Genomic DNA, 21,522 nt, shown 5'->3' with positions numbered 1-21,522 from the left:
TGTAATCTGATGACGAGGCTGAGTGAGTGTCGGCATCCCTAGATATCAGTTTACAAAAACATTGATAGTTTAATTCTCAATTTGGCTACTACACTGCAAAAAATGATTTTCTAGACAAGTATTTTTGTCTTGTATTCCTGTCAAATTATCTAAACTTTCTTAAAACACGATTTATTTACTTGTCAAGCAAAATGGGATAAGATATTAAGTCTTGTTTTAAGATAAATCTAACTAAATTTAGTGAACTTTAGACTCAAAACAAGAAAAAAAATCTGCCAATGGGATAAGCAAAATAAACTTGTTTTCCTTTTAAATTAAGTTTATTTTGCTTACCACATTGGCAGATTTTTTTCTTGTTTTGAGTCTAAAGTTCACTAAATTTAGTCAGATTTATCTTAAAACAAGACTTAATATCTTATCCCATTTTGCTTGACAAGTAAATAAATTGTGTTTTAAGAAAGTTTAGATAATTTGACAGGAATACAAGACAAAAATACTTGTCAAGAAAATCATTTTTTGCAGTGTAATCTGTGAGCTAAATCATTAGATTATTATTGTTGCCAGAGCAATAAGTGAAGCTATGAACACTTTTTATGTTTTTTACTCCATTATGAGTCAGCCATAATGAGTGAAAGTAGTAGAACACATGGTGGACAGCCCATGGCATCAACATTTTGTCTACGCTGCATTTCACCGCAACAAGACAAGTGTGAAGGCAACATTGAAGTAGTTCTGTCTTACCTAATGATGATGACAGAGAGTTGTCACTCTGCTCATCAATCATGCTGTAAGCACATTTCAGACAAGGGGCAAATGACCCACTTGGCTCACTAAATTCACTCTGCTGGCATTCGTTTACAGAAACTAAACCTAGATAACAAGATTTTTACTGTAAACAACACTCTCTTTAGCTCAGTCTATCTTTATAAATGCATAAATTATTGCTTCTTTAAAGCATGGTAGATTAAATTAGATTTAAAGGGATAATTCACTCAAAAATGAAAATTCTCTCATCATTTACTCACCCTCATGTCATCACAGACATGTATAGCTTTCTTTCTTCTGTTGAACACAAACAAAGATTTTTAGAAGAATATCTCAGCTCTGTAGGTCCTCACAATGCAAGTGAAACACATAAAGGCATTATAAAAGTAATCTATAAAACTCCAGTGGCTTAATCCATGTCTTCTGAAGCAATTCAATTGGTTTTGGGTGAAAGCAGACCAAAATGTAACACCGTTTTCACTATAAATCTTGACACCTTGGTCATCATGATTTCAAGCTCGATTACACCTCTAGTTTTACCCAAAACCGATTAGATATCTTCAGAAGACATGGATTAAACCACTGTCAGTGAGTTTTATGGATTACATTTATGCTGCCTTTATGTGTTTTATAGAGATTAAAAAATTTGGACCCCATTCACTTGCACTGTATCGACATACAGGGCTGAAATATTATTATAAAAACTTTGTTTGTGTTCAGCAGAAGAAAGTCATACACATCAGGGATGGCATGAGGGTGAGTACACATTAGAGTCACATTAGACAACTGACAGATAGATAGATAGATAGATAGATAGATAGATAGATAGATAGATCGATAGATCGATAGATCGATAGATAGATAGATAGATAGATAGATAGATAGATCAAGTGTATCGTATTTTCATTAGAATATATATAATATAATATAGATTACTATGCTGTTGGGTGGAGGGTTTGGGGCGTTCCTAGTTTCTGATGAAAAGTCAGTACTGTGTAAATCTAGGTCATGTTGTCATGACCTCTAATCCTTGAGTTCACCTTCGAAACAAATTTTTAGCATTGACAGATTTCAAATGCTAATAAAACAAGGCTCTTTGGACAGGAGTTGAAACATATAAGTCCCTTTGCTTTGGGCTGTCTAGCAGCTATGCTTGTATGTGAGAGAGATGAAGAGAAAGAGCAAAGGGGAGGGGTAGAGGAGTGTGTGAGAAAGCAAGCAAGAGGGTGTGGAGGGGGAGAGAAAGGCTGCAAGAATGAAGGCTGTGAGGCGAATGACGCACGATTATCTGCCTCCTGCCCCCTCATTGGTTGCCTAGGCCGCCTGTCAGAGAGCTCAGGTTTAGGGATGTGCTTTCAAAGCAGATTATGAAGCAGACCTCATCTCTGGCAGTCTCGTCAGATTGTCTCAATGGCTAAACACAAGCTTTTCCTTCTTTTCTTTCTGTTGTGTGTGTTTATCTCTCTGTCTTTGCCCTTCGATCAAGTGCACGCGATCCTGGACAGAAGGTAAGGGTTGCGCTTTCAGCTCCAGTGTGGGGAGGGGGAATGGGGCAGTGATGCTGTGCAGCTGATGCACTGTCTTGGTCTTTACAGTGAGCAGAAGGCACCAAGAAATTAAGCCTCTTATAAGAAAATGTTGAAGCAGCATTTGTGGAGCACATAGTTTAATTTCCTGTGTGTGGGCTCTAGGTTTAGAGGATCTTGTGTTTTTGATGCAGTTTTTCTTGTCTCTGTAAGATATTCAAACATGGCTATGACAATGGGACAGCAGGCAGACCCCATCCAGTGTTATGTCTGTAGGAGTTGGTTTACAGATGCTTCTCCACTGTATTCATGAAAAGAAAGAAGTGAGATTCCAAGGGCTTGGTCAAAACAGACATCTTTGAATTTACTGATTACTTACAGTAAGATTTTTGCTCACTTTTCCAGAACTTGAATTCCTTTACACAGAACAGACCTGGAACACAGTATAGATGTTGCCTGTTTTTTTTTTAACAAATGTATGATTACCTCATTTGATTGGCTCAGTGGTTACATCTATGCTATGAGTTCTGAGTAATCTATTGCTCATACAGACACAAAATACATTTAGTTTCAAAGAAGTTTGAAGTTTACAAGCTTTTCATGGCTATTTCTTAATTTATAGTGTTAAATATTATTTTTGTATATATTATATGTGACATTCACTACAAATATACAGTATCATATGTACTTGACTTGTCTTGTGTTTTTATTTATTTATTTTTAATACAGTGTGCTATTTCTGTCAAGGTGCTGCAAAGTTTTAGATATACATCAGCAAACTTGCTTATTTTTAAATTGGCTTTATTCAGTAGGGTAACTTTTATTTCTCTGGACAGTGTCTGCCTTGTCTTCAGATGTATTTTGTTTTGTATTTGTGCGGTTTTATGGAATGTATATTATAATTGATTGAAATTCATTTGGATCAAGGTTGAGGTTTTGTTTGAAATGAATCAGGATCAAGGTTTAGGTTTTGCCCTATTTAATCTTATTACAGAACAATTTTTTCTTAGTCCATCCATGTTTTTATGAGTAAAATCTAGAGATAACCTACATCTTCATTCATTTCTGTACACCGCAGCTATGGTAAACAACTAACTCATCCCTCAATAGATCTAAAGCTGAGGATTTATAATGTAAGCGATAAGAGCAGCATTGCAGGCTGTTGAATTGGGGATCTTGTTAGTCCAGAAATGGGTCTTACTAGTAAAAAAAAGTGTTCAGAGGTTCACAACCCTCCTCAAGTTTCTCAGGGTCAGTAGCCCAAAACAGACGCACAAGAATGGCAGCAAGTAGAATTGAACCAAACTCTGTAATCGTATTACCGTTTACAGATCAAATCTATTTTTAAGCATCTTTGTGTAGGTAGAGTACTGTGCTAGTGTATCAGTATGCAGTAACATTTAATCTGTATGCAAAATCTATTATCTAAATGTGCAAAAAGATGATATCAAGCTCTGACAGTGGCCGTTAGGTGAAGACATAGTGTGAGCTCTGCTTTTCATTATATAAAAGCCCAATTCAGCACTTTGCCTACTGTGTCCTCAGCTGCTGACCTCGGTAAACTTGCATTAGAACAAAAGCGAGAGACACTCCTCGTGCACAAACACTCTTGAGCCAGGCTCTAAAGACCATATTTGCTTTGCATACAGTGTTATGTTGTCTATTTTTTTAGCAGAGCCACCAGGAAAGTAGAATGTATAAAAAAAAACAGCTCAAGTGGAAGTAGTTTTAGTGCTTTTTACATATTTTTCCTTTTTTTTACCTACATGTGCAGAGCCATGTGCCGTATTGCCACCTTGATTGGATTATAATTGATGCAATGCTCATTTCCCTCTTAGGAACTGAATTAACTTAAATTCTTGCTGCATTAATCTGTTTATTTTCCCCACAATCTGATTTTGTGTTGAATTCATTCACACACACATACCCTACTGACTTTGCTTCCGGTGAACAGGCCTCAATCTACCCCTTCAACACATTCACATAGTAGGAAACAATCTGCCTGATAGGGTGATAGGATTCTTAATAGGGTTTTAGGAGATCGTCCGCCAAGCTCATTATCTCTGTGTTTAGATGTATAAATTGTTCATCTAGGGATAATCCATCAAATTCCAGTGCATAAAATTCCTTTTTAAAGCAGTCATCAAGGGACAGGGTGACATGAGACAAATATACATGTGCAAATATATATGCAAGGTGCCAATAAGCCACTTTGTTGATGGACTAAAGGTGCTAAGCACATTTCAAGAATGATGACATTTGACTAAATGTCTTGTCTTCTCCTGAGACATTAATCTGGACTGAAGATGTCAGACTTGTGGTCATGCATCACTGCTGGATCAAGCTGAGTGGATCTATGGGAAATCTGTCTAAGACATTTATAAGTAGGCCACAGTGTGACTCAAAGTGATCAACCCCCTCTTTTGTTGTGTTTTTTTCCCCCATTACAGCTCGGAGGTCCCCCCATACCAAGCTGTGAGAATTAAAACAGGTCAGTAGCTCTTACTTAAATGGCAGTTATGTGTAGAAATGTATACAGATAGAGTGGCACACTTTCTGATCATTATGCATTGGAGTGTTTTTTTTTATATGAGCTAAATGGCTATATCAATGTTATCCCATACTAGGATGATCTTACTTGATGCTGATTTATTAAAGTAATGGAAGAATATGAACATAATGATGGATACTCACTGTAAACCATAATAAAATGGCAGCACCCAAAAAAAGTCAAAATTAAGTCAATCAGTTACATATTTTTTTTAATGAATAAACTCCCAAGTTTAAGTTAAAATAACTTGGATTTTTAATTTTGTTTTACACATTCATCTTAATTGCTCTTAATTTGAAATGAGCTGAGTAAACTTACTATACATTTCAATGGCACTTAACTTGAACTCTTTGGCTGAACTGAAACCAATACAACATAGTCATAGTTTGAAAGCTTAGAAGCTGTACTTTACAATGCATGTAGGCATTATGATCAAAACTGAACAAGTGCTTAGAAATTTGTAGACAAATCAGAAGTGTCCCATTTTGATAATTGTTTTAATAATTTGCACTGTACATATTATTGCTAGCAGTGAAAAGATCAAATTCATCAAATAGCCATGTGTCATATGGTGGTGGAAGCAAAAGAATACAACCAGTCTATTTGTTTTACTCACAAACAAAAATATAGTGAGTTATAGCTAAGTATATGTCTTTGACATACATGTTTCATGTTAACAAGTGTTGCTTATATACCGCATTTCCCCTTTCAACTTTACGAAAATTAAATAGAGCATAACATATCACATACCATTACTTAGAGGAGGCGATTATCTTTCAAACGAGCCCACACATAATGCAATCGTTCAGTAAATAATCAACACAAAGCACAATGTGCACACAGCATCTGGCAATCAAAACAATTCAGGTTACTTAAAATGTGTCAGTTTTGTGAACTCAAAAGAACGAGAAAGTTCTAAATATTCATCAAGGTTTATTTTATTTGAACTAATTTGTAAGATTAAATGTTTCTCTACTCAAAACAATTAATTATTTTGAGCATTAGGGTTTTACCTGTATTCACCCTACTTGTGCACTGGTTGCATTACTTCTGTATTTTTCAGTGTTATATTTTTCTAGGGCTTCTTTTAAATCTAGTCGATTTCTTTTGTGATACAGTTCTTATGGTGTTTATATCATATTTGTTAAATTTGTGCATTATATCATAAGGTAATACTTGTGTGGTTCATTTATTTCTATGCATTATAATGGAGCATCATGCAATTTTATCATGTTCTGATTCGTGTAGATTCTGCGAAAACATTTTACTCTTTCATTTGGTTCAATGGCAGTGGGTTTTTATGCATAACAAAATAATTTTACATGGACAGATGAAGCAAAAGTTCTGTAGGGAAACAGCTGATGCAAAATAAATGTTATATAATTTTCAGATTTGTTTATACACAGTACTGCACAGTATATTCATTGTAAAACAATAATTCTTAATCAGTATTTTTGTCTTGTTTTCCAGGAAATATATTTGAATATCTTTAATATTGGATAAATTTACTTGAGAAGCAAACTCGTGCATGATAATACGATTTGTTTTCAGAGAATATGTACTGTTCCTACTGTACCCATGGGCAAACAGTTTCTTCTTGTTTTAAGCATAAACCTTGTATACAATTTTGTTATCACAAAGCTTAAGACAAGTGTTTTTTAGTGTTGCTGATCTCCCTTTATCGCTCAGATTTGTATTCATCTTTTTGAAACTTCCTTCCTTACGTCAGAAAAGACAGCTATTTTTTCCTTACATGTTTTAAAATAAGGTGTGCTTAACTCACTCATCTCTCCTTTTCCCCATTTGAACATTTTGTGATGCAGATGGAGAACATGTTGAGAGTCCAAGTGCCTCACATGAGGAGAGTTACTCGCCTGCAGCTGAAAATCCACTCAGAAGAATACTGCAGGTATTGCATTTTCTCTGATAGTCACTGTGACCTTGGCTTCCATAACATCTCTGCCTCAATTCATCCAGCATTTTACAAGACTCATAAGACAGACATAACACATTTAAAACATCATTAAATGTAGAAAATATGTCTGTGTGGAGCAGGGGGTCTGTGTGATCTCTATTTCTGCTGTCTGATGGCATTACCTTAAATCATCGCTCAGTTTGTCCTGTTATCATTTTCATACAGCCTTACGGGTGGCATCTGCATGCCCAACCCAGAACCAAGCGGAAGCTACTACAGTCTACCAGCTCGGGACCCTACTCCCCACTGACTGTGGCTTACAATGGCAAGATATGCATCCTTTTCAAAGCTAAGAGACTGGCTATTCGATACAGGAACAACACTTTTCTGGACCTCACAGAGAGGGTGTTTGGAACCAATGCACTAGTGGACACCAAAGGCTCTGTTTGTACCAAGGAGAAGGCCATGTATGTCTACTTACAAATCTCTACCTTCCGTACTGTGTAGCTTGTCAAATCTCAGTTGCCCAGACCCAAAATCCTTTAAAGCCGGTGTTTTGTTTTATGTTAGTGGCTAAGTCATTTTTGTTGATTGTAGTACAGACACATATAAAGGTTAAAAAGTCTGAGACCACAAGTGAAAATGCTTTTATTTAGCTTTGTTTTTTTTTTTGTTTTTTTTACTATTAATTTGGTTGTTGTTAGCATAACACATAAAATATTTGAGTAAAAATATGAATATAAATTTGAAACTTTCTTCATGCTCACACTATTCATTCTTTGTATTTGATGTACCCCTCATGCACTTGTGCTTGAATTATTTCATTATGTTTACTTGGTCAAATAGAACATATGGGGGCATTTTAATAGTTGTTATTAAAGGAATGTTCTGGGTTCAATACAAGTTAAGCACAATGGACTGTATTTGTGGCGTAATGTTGATTGACCACAAAAAATTATTTTGACCTGTTTCTTTTTTACTTGAAAAAAAAAAAAAAGCAGAAATCTGGGTTCTAGTGAGGCACTTACAGTGGAAGTGAATGGGTGCCACTTTTTAAATGTTAAAATACTCACGGTTTCAAAAGTTTAGGATATGGGTGTAAACATGATTTTAGTGTGATAAAATCACTTACAAACCTTTAATGTAAAGTTATAACCAATTTTACATCTTAGTTTCCATTGCAATTTAATGTCAAGAAACCCTAAAACCATCAAACGACTGTAAAAATTTAAATTTAAACAACTTTAAAGCTCAAATAATTAAGTATAATAAGTTAATAATGATTTAACAGAAGAATTAATGCTTCACATTTCTGTGTTGAATCCCTCACTGTAACTAAGATTTTTGCTTTTTTTTTTTTGTTTTGTTTTTTTTAAACAAAAGGACGAACGAGTCAAAATGTATTTTTGTGGTAATCAACATTATGCCACAAATGTTGTCAATGAGCTAAACTTGAACTGAACCCAGAATATTCCATTAAGAATTCATAGAGATTTGAACTCTTTTTTTATTATTGTTGTTTTGTAGCAACAATACCTTACCTTAACTTAAATAGTTAAATTCATTCTATGTTCACCAAGTTAATTGAACTTAATTACTCAAGTTTTGGAGATGCCATTACTCAATTCAATTTAAGTTAAGTCAACTTACAGTATTAGGGTTTTTAGTGTCCATGTCACAGATTTGTTTACATTTGATTAGTGGCCTAGAAATAGTGCAGAGACTTCAATATTTCTTCTTCATTTTGTCATTTTACAATTCTTTTTAATTAAAAAAAATATATATATAAAAAAAAACACATTCAAAATCCTAAAGCTTTATGTTGATTTCCAGGTTTCAATCAGATTTTGAATCCCAGATTTTCAATGTGGTCACAGGATTTTTGACCCCATTGTATATATTGTCATAGATACTGTTTTGTAATTGTGTATCCTAATGACATTCTTATAGGCTCTCTTTGCATTTGGGCGATGTGGAAGACATCAGGAGTCTTGTCATCAGGTAAACACTTCTTTCCTTGCACTCATCTTAACAAATCTGACAGAATCATGTGCAAAATAACACAGTCTACAATTACTTCCTATTGTCTGTCTTGTGCACTGAAGGCTTCAGATGTCCAACACATTCTACGAATCAGTTGCCCAAAACTGGTTTACCTTGGACAGTGTTCACATCCACTACAACTGGACTCATGAGGCCACGTTCAATGCCACGGAGGTCTATGCTCCTGCTACCTATTCTTACCACTGCCAGCATGTCAGCAGCTTACAGAAATATGACACCCTACTGGTGCCCAGCTCCCACACTGACAGCTCTGCAAACTGGCACATCACTTTCACAGATTTTCAGGTAACTGCCATGATATCATCTTTAGTGTAATCAACAGTTTATGGAAGTTTACTATTTCTGAGACTCTTTTATGGTCATATTTGGAAATTATTATAAGTTTATAGAAATGCTCATGTTCAGGTTGTAGTCATAAATCCCAGAGGAGGATAAGCATTTTTGAGCCATGGGTACCAATTTTAATTTAAAGTGGGTTTTTAGAATTGCTGTTTACAATTTTGGAGTAAAATAAGGTCTGTGGTTAACATTATTGGTGGAGACTTTCATGTTATTTCTACAGCATAACTTTAAAAATAAGTTGCTAACAAGTTGGTAAATCAGGACTGCAACTACAAGAAGGATGTGAGATTACTTCCTTGGCAAATCTGTTGAAAACAGCCATAGTCTTTATGTAGCAATTTTTAAAATTCACATTTGAGGTATGATAGTATGTCATTTATGTTCTAGAACAAAACACGAATGTCTCCTCAAGCAACGTTAACCACAGACCTTATCTTACTTTCTTCAGTAATCGAAGACTGGAAAATGATGTGACTGTGGCAACATTTTTCCAAATATGAAATGTCCACTGTGTGGCGGTACAAGTAGTAATTGTTCTACCAAACAGATGAGGATTTTAAGGTTAATGCTCTATCGAGTTTTACATCAACAAAACCTACCTCCCTACCCTAAACCTTAAACCCTCATACCCACATTGCTATGGAAGCCCATTTTGGCCATGGTTTATCACTTTTTTCTGTCTTGTTTTCTCGTGATCACAAATTAATTTTCTCTTTTGTTCTCGTGATTTTGACTTCACCTTTTCAAAAGAAAACATCTTTTGGCACCTGGAGCAGCATAACGTCACAGGCACAGCATCTTTATTTGCAGTTTATCACAACAGGGCTTCTCTGTAGGTCAAGGAGATTTTTTAAACTTTTATCTCAGTTTTATCAAGTGACTCGCAAGCCTGCCGAGCTGCATTTCTCAGTCATAATCGTGTAACCATAGAGTAATGATGTGAAAATTAAGCTTTCAGAAGCGGTTGGGCTTTCATAACAAACTTATTGAAATTGGGTTCCTTACTCAACTTCTGTACACGGTTCAACTGACTTCCATCTGGTGGTCAAAAATGAAGCACAACTAGCAATAAATAATCAACGCTATTATGTTGTTTTCATCTTTTGTTAACTAAATTGTTTATAAATAAATGTGAAGGATCAAAGGCTTCATATATGAGTTAAGAAGTTACTGTGTTCTGTAAAAAATTTTAACATTGTATGAGAGTAAATTAATAAATGATTATTAACACGTAGATTGGAAAATAAATATGCTTGTGGGATGGGCTGTAACATTTTATAAAAAATAGGAGTGAAATGTGCTTATGTGACTGTATTGGTTTCAAACTTATACCAGATACTGAATCAGTCATGTGGTTGTAAAGTGATCAATTCGAAGGAGGAGGCGAGAACCGGCTTGACAATATAAATAATGGTTTAACAATAAACTGAAACTTTAACAGACAAACACACATGACGGACACAATAAACGATCTCTCTCTCCCGCACGATCCTCTGCAGTCGACCTTTATCCCTCTCGAAGGCTTGATTAGCCTAATACGGGACCGGGTGTGTAGGATCACGACCCGGCCCCGCCCTCCGCTCTGCCACATTCCTCCCTCGTTCTCTCAGGAGCCCCCAGCATGACGTACATCCCCCCCTCTTTCCCTGGGGGAGGGCGTGCCCTAAGCCCCGTCTGCTGGCAGGTCATCCCCGTCTATACCTGGACGAGGGAGGGGACAAGGGAAGGGAAACAGAAATAATTAAACTGGGGGGGGTACTTCCTGTAACAGTGTAGTACCCCCCAAAAAAACACTAAAATTTAAAAGAGAGGGAAAAGGCCAACGCAGAGCGGCAGTGAGAGAGAGAGAGAGGAGAGAGAGAGAGAGAGAGATGAAAAAAAAAGAAAAACTCTAACTCGCCAGTTCTCCGATACGCCGCAGCTTGTTCCTTGGCCACTCCTCCACCCTCTATCGGATGACAGCCGCACCTCTCCGGGCGGATCGGAGGCAGACCTCCAGCCCCTGGCGGAACAGAAGGCGCCTCCCCCGCCCCTGGCAGCGGTTCTCCCGCTCCAGGCGGTCGGCAGAGAGCCCGTCCCCGCTCACGGTCGGCGGTCTCAAAGCATGCCGCGTTTCAGTGGCCGGTAGGGGACTCCTCCGCCCCTGGCAGCGGCCCTGACCGCTCCAGGCGGTTGGTTAGGAGCCCCTTCTCCACTTGCGGTTGGCGGCCATCGTCCTCTTCCAGGCGGCTAGGCTCCTCGTCCCCCGGCAGATGGCCGCGGCTGCTCCGTTGGGGTGGACGGTAGTGGCGGGAACTCTACTACGGCGTATCCCTCCTCCTTCCCGGGTTTCCGGCACCAGTGTAAAGTGATCAATGGAAAGGAGGAGGCGAGAACCGGCTTGTCAATATAAATAATAGTTTAATATAAAACTTAAACAAAAGACAAACACACACAATGGACATGTCCGTAAACGATCTCTCTCCCCCACACGATCCTCTGCAGTCGACCTTTATCCCTCTCGAAGGCTTGATTAGCCTAATACGGGACCGGGTGTGTAGGATCACGACCCGGCCCCGCCCTCCGCCCTGCCACACTGAATGAAATCTCTGGAATGATTCTGCAGTGATTTACACTGAAATCGTGATCTTGAGAAAACAACTTTTGTTTTGTTGAGAAAACAAGACAGAAAAAATGTATAAACCATTGGCCAAACGGGCTTCCGTACTTTGCAGCACAAGTAAAACGCTCTATCAGTTGAGCTACCGCACAATTGGTTGGTTATGTAATTAAAATGTTAAAGGTGCTATATGTAATATTTTTACTCACGGGCGTAATTTCCTATGGGGACAGGGGGGACATGTCCCCCCCACTTTTCAAAATCCTGTTCGTGTCCCCCCCACTTTCAAATTCGTTTGTTATTATTTTTTTTAACCGCGCGCCGTCATCGCCACGGATGAGCAGGACCGAGCAGAATACAGACATCCTGCCTGTCTCTGTCAGTGCGCGGCGTCTGCGTGCCTGTACGTGGACGCGCGCATTGACAGAGACAGGCAGGAACGTCTCGTGCACACTCTTAATAGTGTAACTGTAAGCGCACTGAAAGTTCTACTGAGCAGCCGGTATCGCAGTAGTCAGTCATGAAACGCCAGCAACAGGTTTTAATATCTTCATGGATGAAAAAAAGAAAGGAGATGTGAGTTGGTTGATTCAGTAAATTAGATCAGGTCAGGGTAATTTTTATTTTGTCTACACCTGTTGATACTAACATTGACTGAGCTAACGTTAACATACATTGTTGCTAGGTAACTTCAAACTGTTAGCTAAACATTTAATGTTGCCTAGCCCTAGAACATTCTGTGTACCATGAAAATGAGTCCACTTTAAACCGCAGCGTTTTCTGTCAGCAATGTATGACAAGCAGACTCTGGCTGCTAGTTTATTGTTATTCTCAACTCAACTCATACTCAGATGCAGAAATATTTTTTAAAGTCTTAATAATAAATGTTTTTCTAAACTTGAGCTATTGTTGTTCACTTACAATATTTGTTCATTTAAAATGTAAGTTAATTTTAAAAAATATCTGCCGACATTACGCAATCCACAAACTACGGAAGCGTATTGCATTCACTTGAGAGAAAGAAAATCTACTCTGTTTTTCTGAATTAACGACTTAATTATCTCAGAATTACGAGATAATTTTTCATTAAAAAAATATTTTGTTCTGTTTTTCTGAATTAATGAGATCCCTCAAAATCCTGCCAGGAGCTCTATTTTAGCTTGATTGCATGGAAGTAAACATGTCCCGCCTTTCAAGTTTAATCCGGTTTTATTTTACTTTGAGTCGTCTGAGACTTGGATGCGTATGAATTTATAGAGATATATTTTAAACTTGGCCTTCAATACAAAGACATTACTGTCTATGACATTTGTAATACTGTCATGGCTGAGACACGCTTTGATCTTCCAAAGGACACTAATCAAGCAATAGACTTGTACTTGCATTGAACACGAGAACTGGAATTCTAGAACTACTAGAATGGCCATAGCGGTCATTCTGACCGTTCATACTAGACTGTACCAAATGTCACGTCATATTTACATTCGAAACTTCTATTGAGGTTTTAGAATGAAGCTTCTAATGTCTGTCGTCATATTTTATGGCGTCATCACCCTAAAAATGTATTGAATAAAATAGAATAATATGGATCAAATGGAGCCTAGCTGAACATGAGATAGTCCTACATTATACTGATCTTTTTTGTAATATATAATAGTGCTAGACTATATAAATACATAGGCCTATATATATTATATATTAGCTAGACTGCCCCGGAAGGTGCGTGCCTCAGCTTTGTGTATACAGCAAGTTTTTTCCACCACAGTGAAAATGGTTTTGAAAGTCTAAACGCCAACAAACATGGATTGAGTAGGAATATTTCAGTTAGATAAAAACATGTTGTGAATTTTGGAAATTATTACATCTATCCTTTTTCAAAACATGTTGACTTTTGGACTTTACAACGCTCTGGAGTTATTGGAAATTGGAAATAATCCATATGTAGCCGCCACTGGAATCAAAATCCATGAATAAATGAATCTGTTATATTAATAATAAACACCAGGACACGAAATTTTAATTCTAATGAATGTGAAAATGTAATAGTTCATCGACAACCACAGAACTTGCTATTGTAGCTAATTACAGATACAAATTTGATTATTTATATTAAATTATTCTCCTAAAAGGGGCCCCCTTTTTTGTTCAAGTGAGCCCACTTTTAGGAGAATTCGTTCATAATGATTTTATAGCATATTATTTTCATTATAGTTTTACAGCATGATATTTTTGCTCACAGTAAAACAAATATTGCTTTCTAAATCAGTTTTCCCACAGTTTAGCTGAATGTTCATATTCTTTATTAACCGCTTTGGCCATTTTGGGTTTGGCCTATATGTGTTTCATACATGTCTAAGGTTTTTACTATGCATTGAAATACACTTTGGTGATGTTTTTATAAGCTATTGTATTGATTTGTTTTTATTTTACAAAGAGAATAATTTAATATAAATAATCAAATTTGTATCTGTAATTAATATAATAGCAAGTTCTGTGGTTGTCGATGAACTAATACATTTTCACATTAGCTCCCATAGAGCTCCTGGCAGGATTTTGAGGGATCTCATTAATTCAGAAAAACAGAACAAAATATTTTTTTAATGAAAAATGATCTCATAATTCTGAGATAATTAAGTCGTTAATTCAGAAAAACAGAGTAGATTTTTTTTCTCAAGTGAATGCAATACGCTTCCGTAGCAAACAGCCGCTGACTGTCCGACGGTAACAAGGTTGTGCTGTTTAGGATCCCGCCTCATGAGGAGAAACAGGCACGTGCAGAGGGGGGCGTTGGGTGCTTGAGCACCTGCCCCTTGCCCCTTGGTGCCCAAAGTGCCCTTTGTCAAATAAAAATTCCTCTCATTTTTTTTATTTATTAAAGGCCCTTTGTGAATGCCTGCCTATGCCAAATCTAAATATTAGTAAAATGTATGATTAATAATTTAGCCTTAAATAAAATGATCCAGATGATGACCTTTCACCTGACGACGACCTCATCCGGGACTATTCCTCACGCCGCACGGCCGCAGCACGCGCATTTTTTAATTACCGGAAGATATCTTCAACACCGCGACCGCGGCAGCTGGTAAGTGGGGATTCATTCCCAGTGAAGTGATTTTGATGTTTATTTACTTATTATTTTACAAGAACGACGTGAAGAGAGCATGCAGATATGTTGTAAATATTGCTGTGTGTAGCCTGTAGAAGTAACGTTACGTTAGCTTGCTGTTTGAGGGAGAAAAGTTTCACTCACAGGCGTCGAGGGGTCTTGTCTTTTTATGCCTTTTGACTAAATTAAACTATATTATTATTATTTCAGTATTTATTTAAAAAAAAATGTAGAGTGCCTTAAAATAATTATCACAACAACACTGATAAGGCTTATACTGATTTTCTCATTCTCTGAATTATCATTATAAAAATAAAACAATTCAGAACAGGATTAAAATATAATTATATTTTAAATGACAAAAATATTTTCTTTCTACAACAGCAAAGACCACTATTCAGAGATGCTTTAAAGGAGGAGATAATTCCAAATGGGAAATATTGCATGCCTTCCATTGCCTGACAGTCCCAGAGAACTGGAAAACAGCTAGCATTCCAACAGCTGCACTCCAAGCTGTGAAGAAACTGTGCCAGTTCTACAATATTGAAGATGAAGACAAATTGCAGACAGAATTGAAGGTCTTCCATACGTCATACTCATGCCCACCACCAGCCAATGTGTCCTCTATTCTGTCAGTGGTCAAGGAAACCAATGCACATCTAGTTTTCCCCAACATGACTCTGCTGCTGAAGACATATGGCACACTTCCGGTGTCCACAGCCTTTGCAAAGAGGAGAGATTGTCTGACCTTCTTCTGTTGGCCATTGAGAAGGACATTCCAATAAATGACAATAATGTCATTAACATTTTTAGGGACATGGCCAACAGGAAATTTCTGTTATAAAAGTCTACAACAACTCATCAACACTTATTGGTAAGATTAATGCTACACTGTGATTTTTAGTAGGTGCCAACAGAATGAACACACACATACACATTTTAGTTTCTTTATTTATATTTTTGATTAGACATAATCAATCAAAATCCAACTACATCTCAGAGTCACAATGCAACTTGAAATCATGATCACAGTATTGTGTACTGTAGACAGACAAGCACACACACCTCTGTCTATATAGATGTTTGTGTCTCACTCTCACCCCTGCCATGGCCACCATCATCCTATCCCCCATTAATGTTTTTTTTTTTCTCAGATAATTTTACTTTTTGAATCTGGTATCTTATTTTCTCTACCTGCAGCTCTTGGTGTGCAGCAGCCTCTGTGAGCATCTCCCTCTTATTTTCTTGGAGCAGTCAGCCTTGGCAGGTCAGTGAGCCAGTTCCAAACACTCTCAGCAATCTTTACATCTTGTCATATCTGTCAAACATATTTTACTAGATTGTCCTGGTCTTAACACAAGTAGAATGCTCTTTTATGAAGTTACCTCGTTAAAGGACTTATTTAATGAGATTGTGCCTGAAAAGGTTTTGGATTTCTTATCATATATTAATCTTAAAAAAATATTGTATAATATGACTTGCTATTTATATTTGTTTTGTTTTTATTGTATTTATATGATATTTGTTTTTTGTAATTGAATTCTTGCCATGAAAATAGCTTTGATCGCTGACATGGCATTAAATAAAACATACTACTACTACTACTACATCTTGTCATGGTAACATAACAATTGTTTAATCAGCTAATATATCTCCTATATGTTTGTTGTTTTAATGTCTACAGTCTCTCAGATCAACTCCAGTATTAGCAGCAGCAACAACAACAGCAAAGGCAGCATACTCACTCAAGGAATTTAGTAAGATTTTACCAGAACAGGTATCACATTAATGTACAAAATCTGTTGTATTTGCTGTAAAATAAAATTGCTGTATTTTTTCTGTTTGCTTTGTTTTTGTTTTTATTATATTAATGGAACTCTTGTATTTTTGTAATTCAGTTTTTGCCATCAAAATAGCCACAAATGCTGACATGGCATTAAATAAAACTATACTCTACTGTACTGAAACATGGGCCACGTTGATTTTACTATAACGGCTGTTCTTAATTATTCTGTATAACAGAGAAGAAAAAGCCATCAGGTTGGTACAACTTAAGACACTTCAGTTTCTAATTATTCTGGACAGAAAATATTTTTTAACTTTTAAACTTAAAATTGTCTTTTCTGTTCTGTTTCTTTTCCAAAACTGCATCACAGCATTTGCTGCCGTATCAATACAGAATCATCCGTGATCGATACTGCGAATCAGCAAGGAATGTGTCACGATATATTACTGTATTGATATTTTGAGCACCACGCTATTTAAAGCCTTGTTCCATGTGCCCCTTTTATACTTTGAGCACCTGCCCCTCCAAAGGTCTCTGCACGGCCCTGAGGAGAAATGAAAACAAATGAGCGCAGCACACAGAAATTATAGTTAGTATATGGAGAGATGGGATTGAATTGATAGATGGAGGACACTAAAAAATCTCTTTATATTAAAGTTAAATGTTTGTTTTTATGTTTGTGAGATTGTATTTCAATTTTGCATCTTGTGTAACAAATAATCTTGTGTACCTGCGGTTTGGTGGATGTGTCTCTGACTAATGTCAGATTAAACGGTTAGTTTGAAATAAAAGTTTGTTTTGTGAAATTTATTTACTTTATAAAATGATTCTCTCAAGTCTTGGCTATTAAACAATAAATAAGGTAAGACATATTTTTCTTATATATAGTTTAGTAGCCTATTATTCTTTTTGGCAAAATTTATCATTATAAACAACTTTTTATCCATTTCCTGGATTTTGTATCGCCATAGTCCCTAAATGTAGCCTATATGTAAATGGAGGAAATGGGATTCAAATAGAAAACATTTTTCGATGGAGAACATCATTGTGTCCCCCCCACTTCTCAAACCAAAGTTACACCCTTGTTTTTACTGTACTAAATCATAAAATGACCATAACATGTCATTAGAGAATTAGGAAACATGCTAAGTTGAAATACTGGCTTCTCCGATAACAATGCTACATCCAGTATTTTCAACTTTGAAGTTGAAATGAAGTTTTCTTTTTATGTCTTGGCCTGTGAGATCCCACCCACTGCCCACTCACCAATAGTATTTTGACACCTCCAGGTTGCCAGATTTGAAAAAGTTTGCAAGCTAACAACACTGTGTGCTGCAGCCATGGAGATAAGAGATTCCACCCGACCTTAAAAGCCTTGTCATCCGTCTAAAAACCACCATGACCAGTGGCGTAGTAAAACAAGGATAAATATTGGAGATGCCTTTGGAAGATGGAGACAGCTTAAAGCCCAGAAATCCTTTAAAATGGAGGCTGAGTTGGCTAATTTGCATGTCAATATTCTGGCAACCCACATGAGCTTCGAGTCTCGGGTGGGGCAGACAACTCTCCAATATTTTGAATTTGGACCACAGTAACCATTTCAAACGCTTGTTGTCAATCTTACATATAGCACCTTTTGCCTTACAAGTCATGTGCAATAGAAAATGTGTTTGGATGTCATAAGATATCACTGTGTGAAGAACCAGGCATAAAGTATGTGTTTATGAACCGATAATCTGCCATTTTACTTGTGATTTGCATGAATGTGAATAAAAGTAATTGTTGTTGTAGCGCCTGTAGTGTCTATTTCACCTGGAAACTTCTGCGATATGTACAACGAGCCACGTGAAAATCATTTTGCTAAAAATTAGGTATGACAATGTGATTCTATGAGACCAGGTTGCAAAACGTACAGGAAATTCCTCAAGGCAAATTATTTCCCAAATTCCAAAAATTTCAATTTCACATCAAGACTGAACACTTCTATTGCTCAACAAAACAATATAATGTGAAAAAGTTATTTACACTGCATGCCAAATTATTTGGCAAATGGTATACCTCAGGATTAATTTGTCTTTGAGGCCCTTGCTGGCTAGCCAAGCAGTGGAGAACTTGGATGCATGTGATGGAGCATTGTCCTGCATCAAGATCATGGCCTTCTTGAATGCTAAGGACTTCTTCCTGTACCACTGCTTGAAGAAAGTACTTTCTATCATGAAGTCCCACAGACTGAGTGAAATAAGATGACATTTATTTGATGAATATAAAACAGAAGTCCGAAGTTGTAGTACTCGGAACTGTCATATCCTGCCGAAGATAGGAGGCAGGGGCAAGGAGACTACCTCCATACTGGATGGGACTCAACTGGTGGTGGAGGTTGCCGTGTTAGCACACTGAAACAGCAATGTGATAGATTGTGAGCAGACGTATAAAACAATGGCTTACATGTGATTGGCTAGGGGTTACCTAGCTAATGGTGTAATGATGTGCACCTGTTAGTCTTCCCGCTAGAACTACGCTGCACTTACATTTCCAGAAACTGGCAGTAGTTTTGAGACTTGAGTTTCATTCCATCTTCAACTCGAAAAGGTCCAACTACCTCATCCTTAATTATAGCAGCCCATACCAGTACCCCTCCTCCACCTTGCTGGCACCTGACTCGAAGTGGTACCCTGTGTCCATTAGTGATCCAGACACGGGACCATCCATCTGCCCATGAAAAATCTGTCTTCATGTATGTCTTTGCCCAATCTTGACGCTTCAACTTGTGAATATATTCAGTGGTGGTCGTGTTTCAGCCTTCTTGACCTTGGCCATGTCTCTGAGCACTTGGCACCTTGTACTTCTGGACACTCCAGGTAGGTTGCAATTCTAGAATATGGAGGCACTGGAGGATAATGGGTTCCTGGTAGCTTCAGGTTTAATTCGTCTCAAGTCTTTTGCAGTTAATTTGCACCTTTTCTTCTCCATGCGTATTTTGCTCCCCAGTTGACTATTCAAAGCAACAAAACGTTTCATTGTCCGCCCGATGGTCACGCCTCAATAGTTTAGATATTTCAAGAGTGTTGCGTCTGTCTGAAAGTCATTTTACAATATTTGACTTTTCAGTGTCAGTTAAATCTTTTTTATGTCCCATTTTACCTGAGGTAAAGAAGCTGCCTAATAATTATGCACACCTTGAATTAAAGTGTTAGTCACTTTCGCCACACCATCATTACACAAATACATATCACCTGAAAATTATTGAATCCAATAAGCATTCAAGTTTATATGGTTTGGAGTTGGAAAATGTGCATGGAAATAATGATAAGATCAGAATACTCACTTGCCTAATAATTGGGTATGCAGTGTATTTGCTATTTGTAAGTTGAACAGGCAGAAAATTAGTTATAGGAGTTTATCATCATCGCTTTTACCTTGTACTTTGTTTTCAGATCCAGGCCTTCAATGTCCAGTCCAACAAATTTGCTTCAGCTAGCGACTGTGCAACCTTCTTCACTCCAGCTATCTTGATGGGCCTCATCACCTCTCTGATCCTGCTGCTGGTGTTGGCCTATGCCCTGCACATGGTTGTCCACCTCAAGCACATTGACCGTTATGAAGAGCACAAGACTACTGTCTACTTCCCCCGCACCCCTGAGGCCGAGCTCCCAGACAAGAACAGTGTATAAGGAGTGGTGCCAGTCATGCAAAAGACCAGTGTGGACTTAGGACGAAAGGATTACTATTTCTGATTCTGGATGGCTGCATTGTCCTCTTGGTCTTCCTCCTGCCTGGTATGAAATCTTGAACAACCAAACTCCTTTCATTGCAGAAGATGCGATTACCTTGATGAATCCAAATGAAACCCAGGCCGGAGCCAAAACCTGGACATAAAACGGCTCTCCAGGACCAGGACTGGGAAGCCTATGTTTAATGAGATTGCCTTTTAATAAACCACCATTCTGGCGGGTTTTGCAAAGCACTTCACTGACTGAATACAAGTACTGAGGTCAGAATTGACTGGGTGATGACAGAAGACAAAGGACAAGCTGTGAAATGACAGTGATATGGTCTGTTATGGAAGTCTTCTTTTTTTACACTTCTCCAAAAATCACCATATCATTCATCTGGTGTCTGTAGACTATGGGGGTTGCTGATCTGCCAATTACTAGAACTGCTTTATGACTGCCAAAGTGGTGCAAAAATGTTTGTCAGCCTTGATGCAGAACTGACAGAATGTGAATATGAAAAGTACTAAACAAATTGTAAATGAACAGTGCTTAATATTCTGCTGTATTGAATTTAAGTTTTGCAGTACTATACAAAGTAGATTCAGGAACCCCATCAATATAATCACTGACTTTAAATTATCAGCTAGATATTAATATAAATCTTGATCCATAACTGCTATTTTAGTAACTAACAAACTTCCCGTATTAAGCACCTTCAAAATCACTAAATAGTAAAAAGTGCATAAAACATGTAGCTGATCTTTTTTAAGCTTCAGGAGTATCTGATGTATTGCACCATTTTTATATATATATATATATATATATATATATATATATATATATATATATATATATATGAGCTCCTAATTGCTAGATCTATTTACAGTTCTTTTCAGGCGGAATATATTCGGACCGCTAGATAAAATTAGCACCACCTGTGAATTTATACTATGTACAGTATAACTAAAGTCAGGTAATGCTGATGCTGACAGAATGCTGTACAATTATTCATATAAGTGTTTAATACCCTCAGTATCATAATCAGTAATCATCATAATTCCTCTGTATCTACAATGAAAACATCAGTAACTCGTTATCACAGTAACCTGCAGCATGACAATGACTAGTGATAAAACTCTACCATGGCACATCTGA

At 37.2% G+C, this 21,522-nt stretch overlaps 1 protein-coding gene and 1 long non-coding RNA gene across 2 annotated transcripts; both read left to right on the top strand.

Moving 5' to 3' along the window:
* Positions 1–2,143: 2,143 nt before the first annotated feature.
* On the top strand, positions 2,144–21,155 carry atp6ap1lb (ATPase H+ transporting accessory protein 1 like b). Its single transcript, XM_052091967.1, has 7 exons — positions 2,144–2,273; positions 4,742–4,782; positions 6,666–6,751; positions 6,983–7,224; positions 8,708–8,758; positions 8,863–9,106; positions 20,089–21,155. The coding sequence occupies exons 1-7, from the start codon at positions 2,176–2,178 to the stop codon at positions 20,323–20,325; spliced, it is 999 nt and encodes a 332-aa protein (XP_051947927.1). The 5' UTR covers positions 2,144–2,175; the 3' UTR covers positions 20,326–21,155.
* Positions 14,724–16,824, top strand: LOC127619176 (uncharacterized). Its single transcript, XR_007967540.1, has 4 exons — positions 14,724–14,844; positions 15,253–15,742; positions 16,069–16,135; positions 16,553–16,824. It is a non-coding gene; the product is annotated as an uncharacterized LOC127619176 (long non-coding RNA).
* Positions 21,156–21,522: the final 367 nt, after the last annotated feature.

This window comes from Xyrauchen texanus, chromosome 25 (genome assembly GCF_025860055.1).
Source record: "Xyrauchen texanus isolate HMW12.3.18 chromosome 25, RBS_HiC_50CHRs, whole genome shotgun sequence".
NCBI classification, from domain to species: Eukaryota; Metazoa; Chordata; class Actinopteri; order Cypriniformes; family Catostomidae; genus Xyrauchen; species Xyrauchen texanus.
The sequence above is the reverse complement of the archived record's forward strand: the minus strand, read 5'-3'. Positions and strand labels throughout refer to the sequence as shown.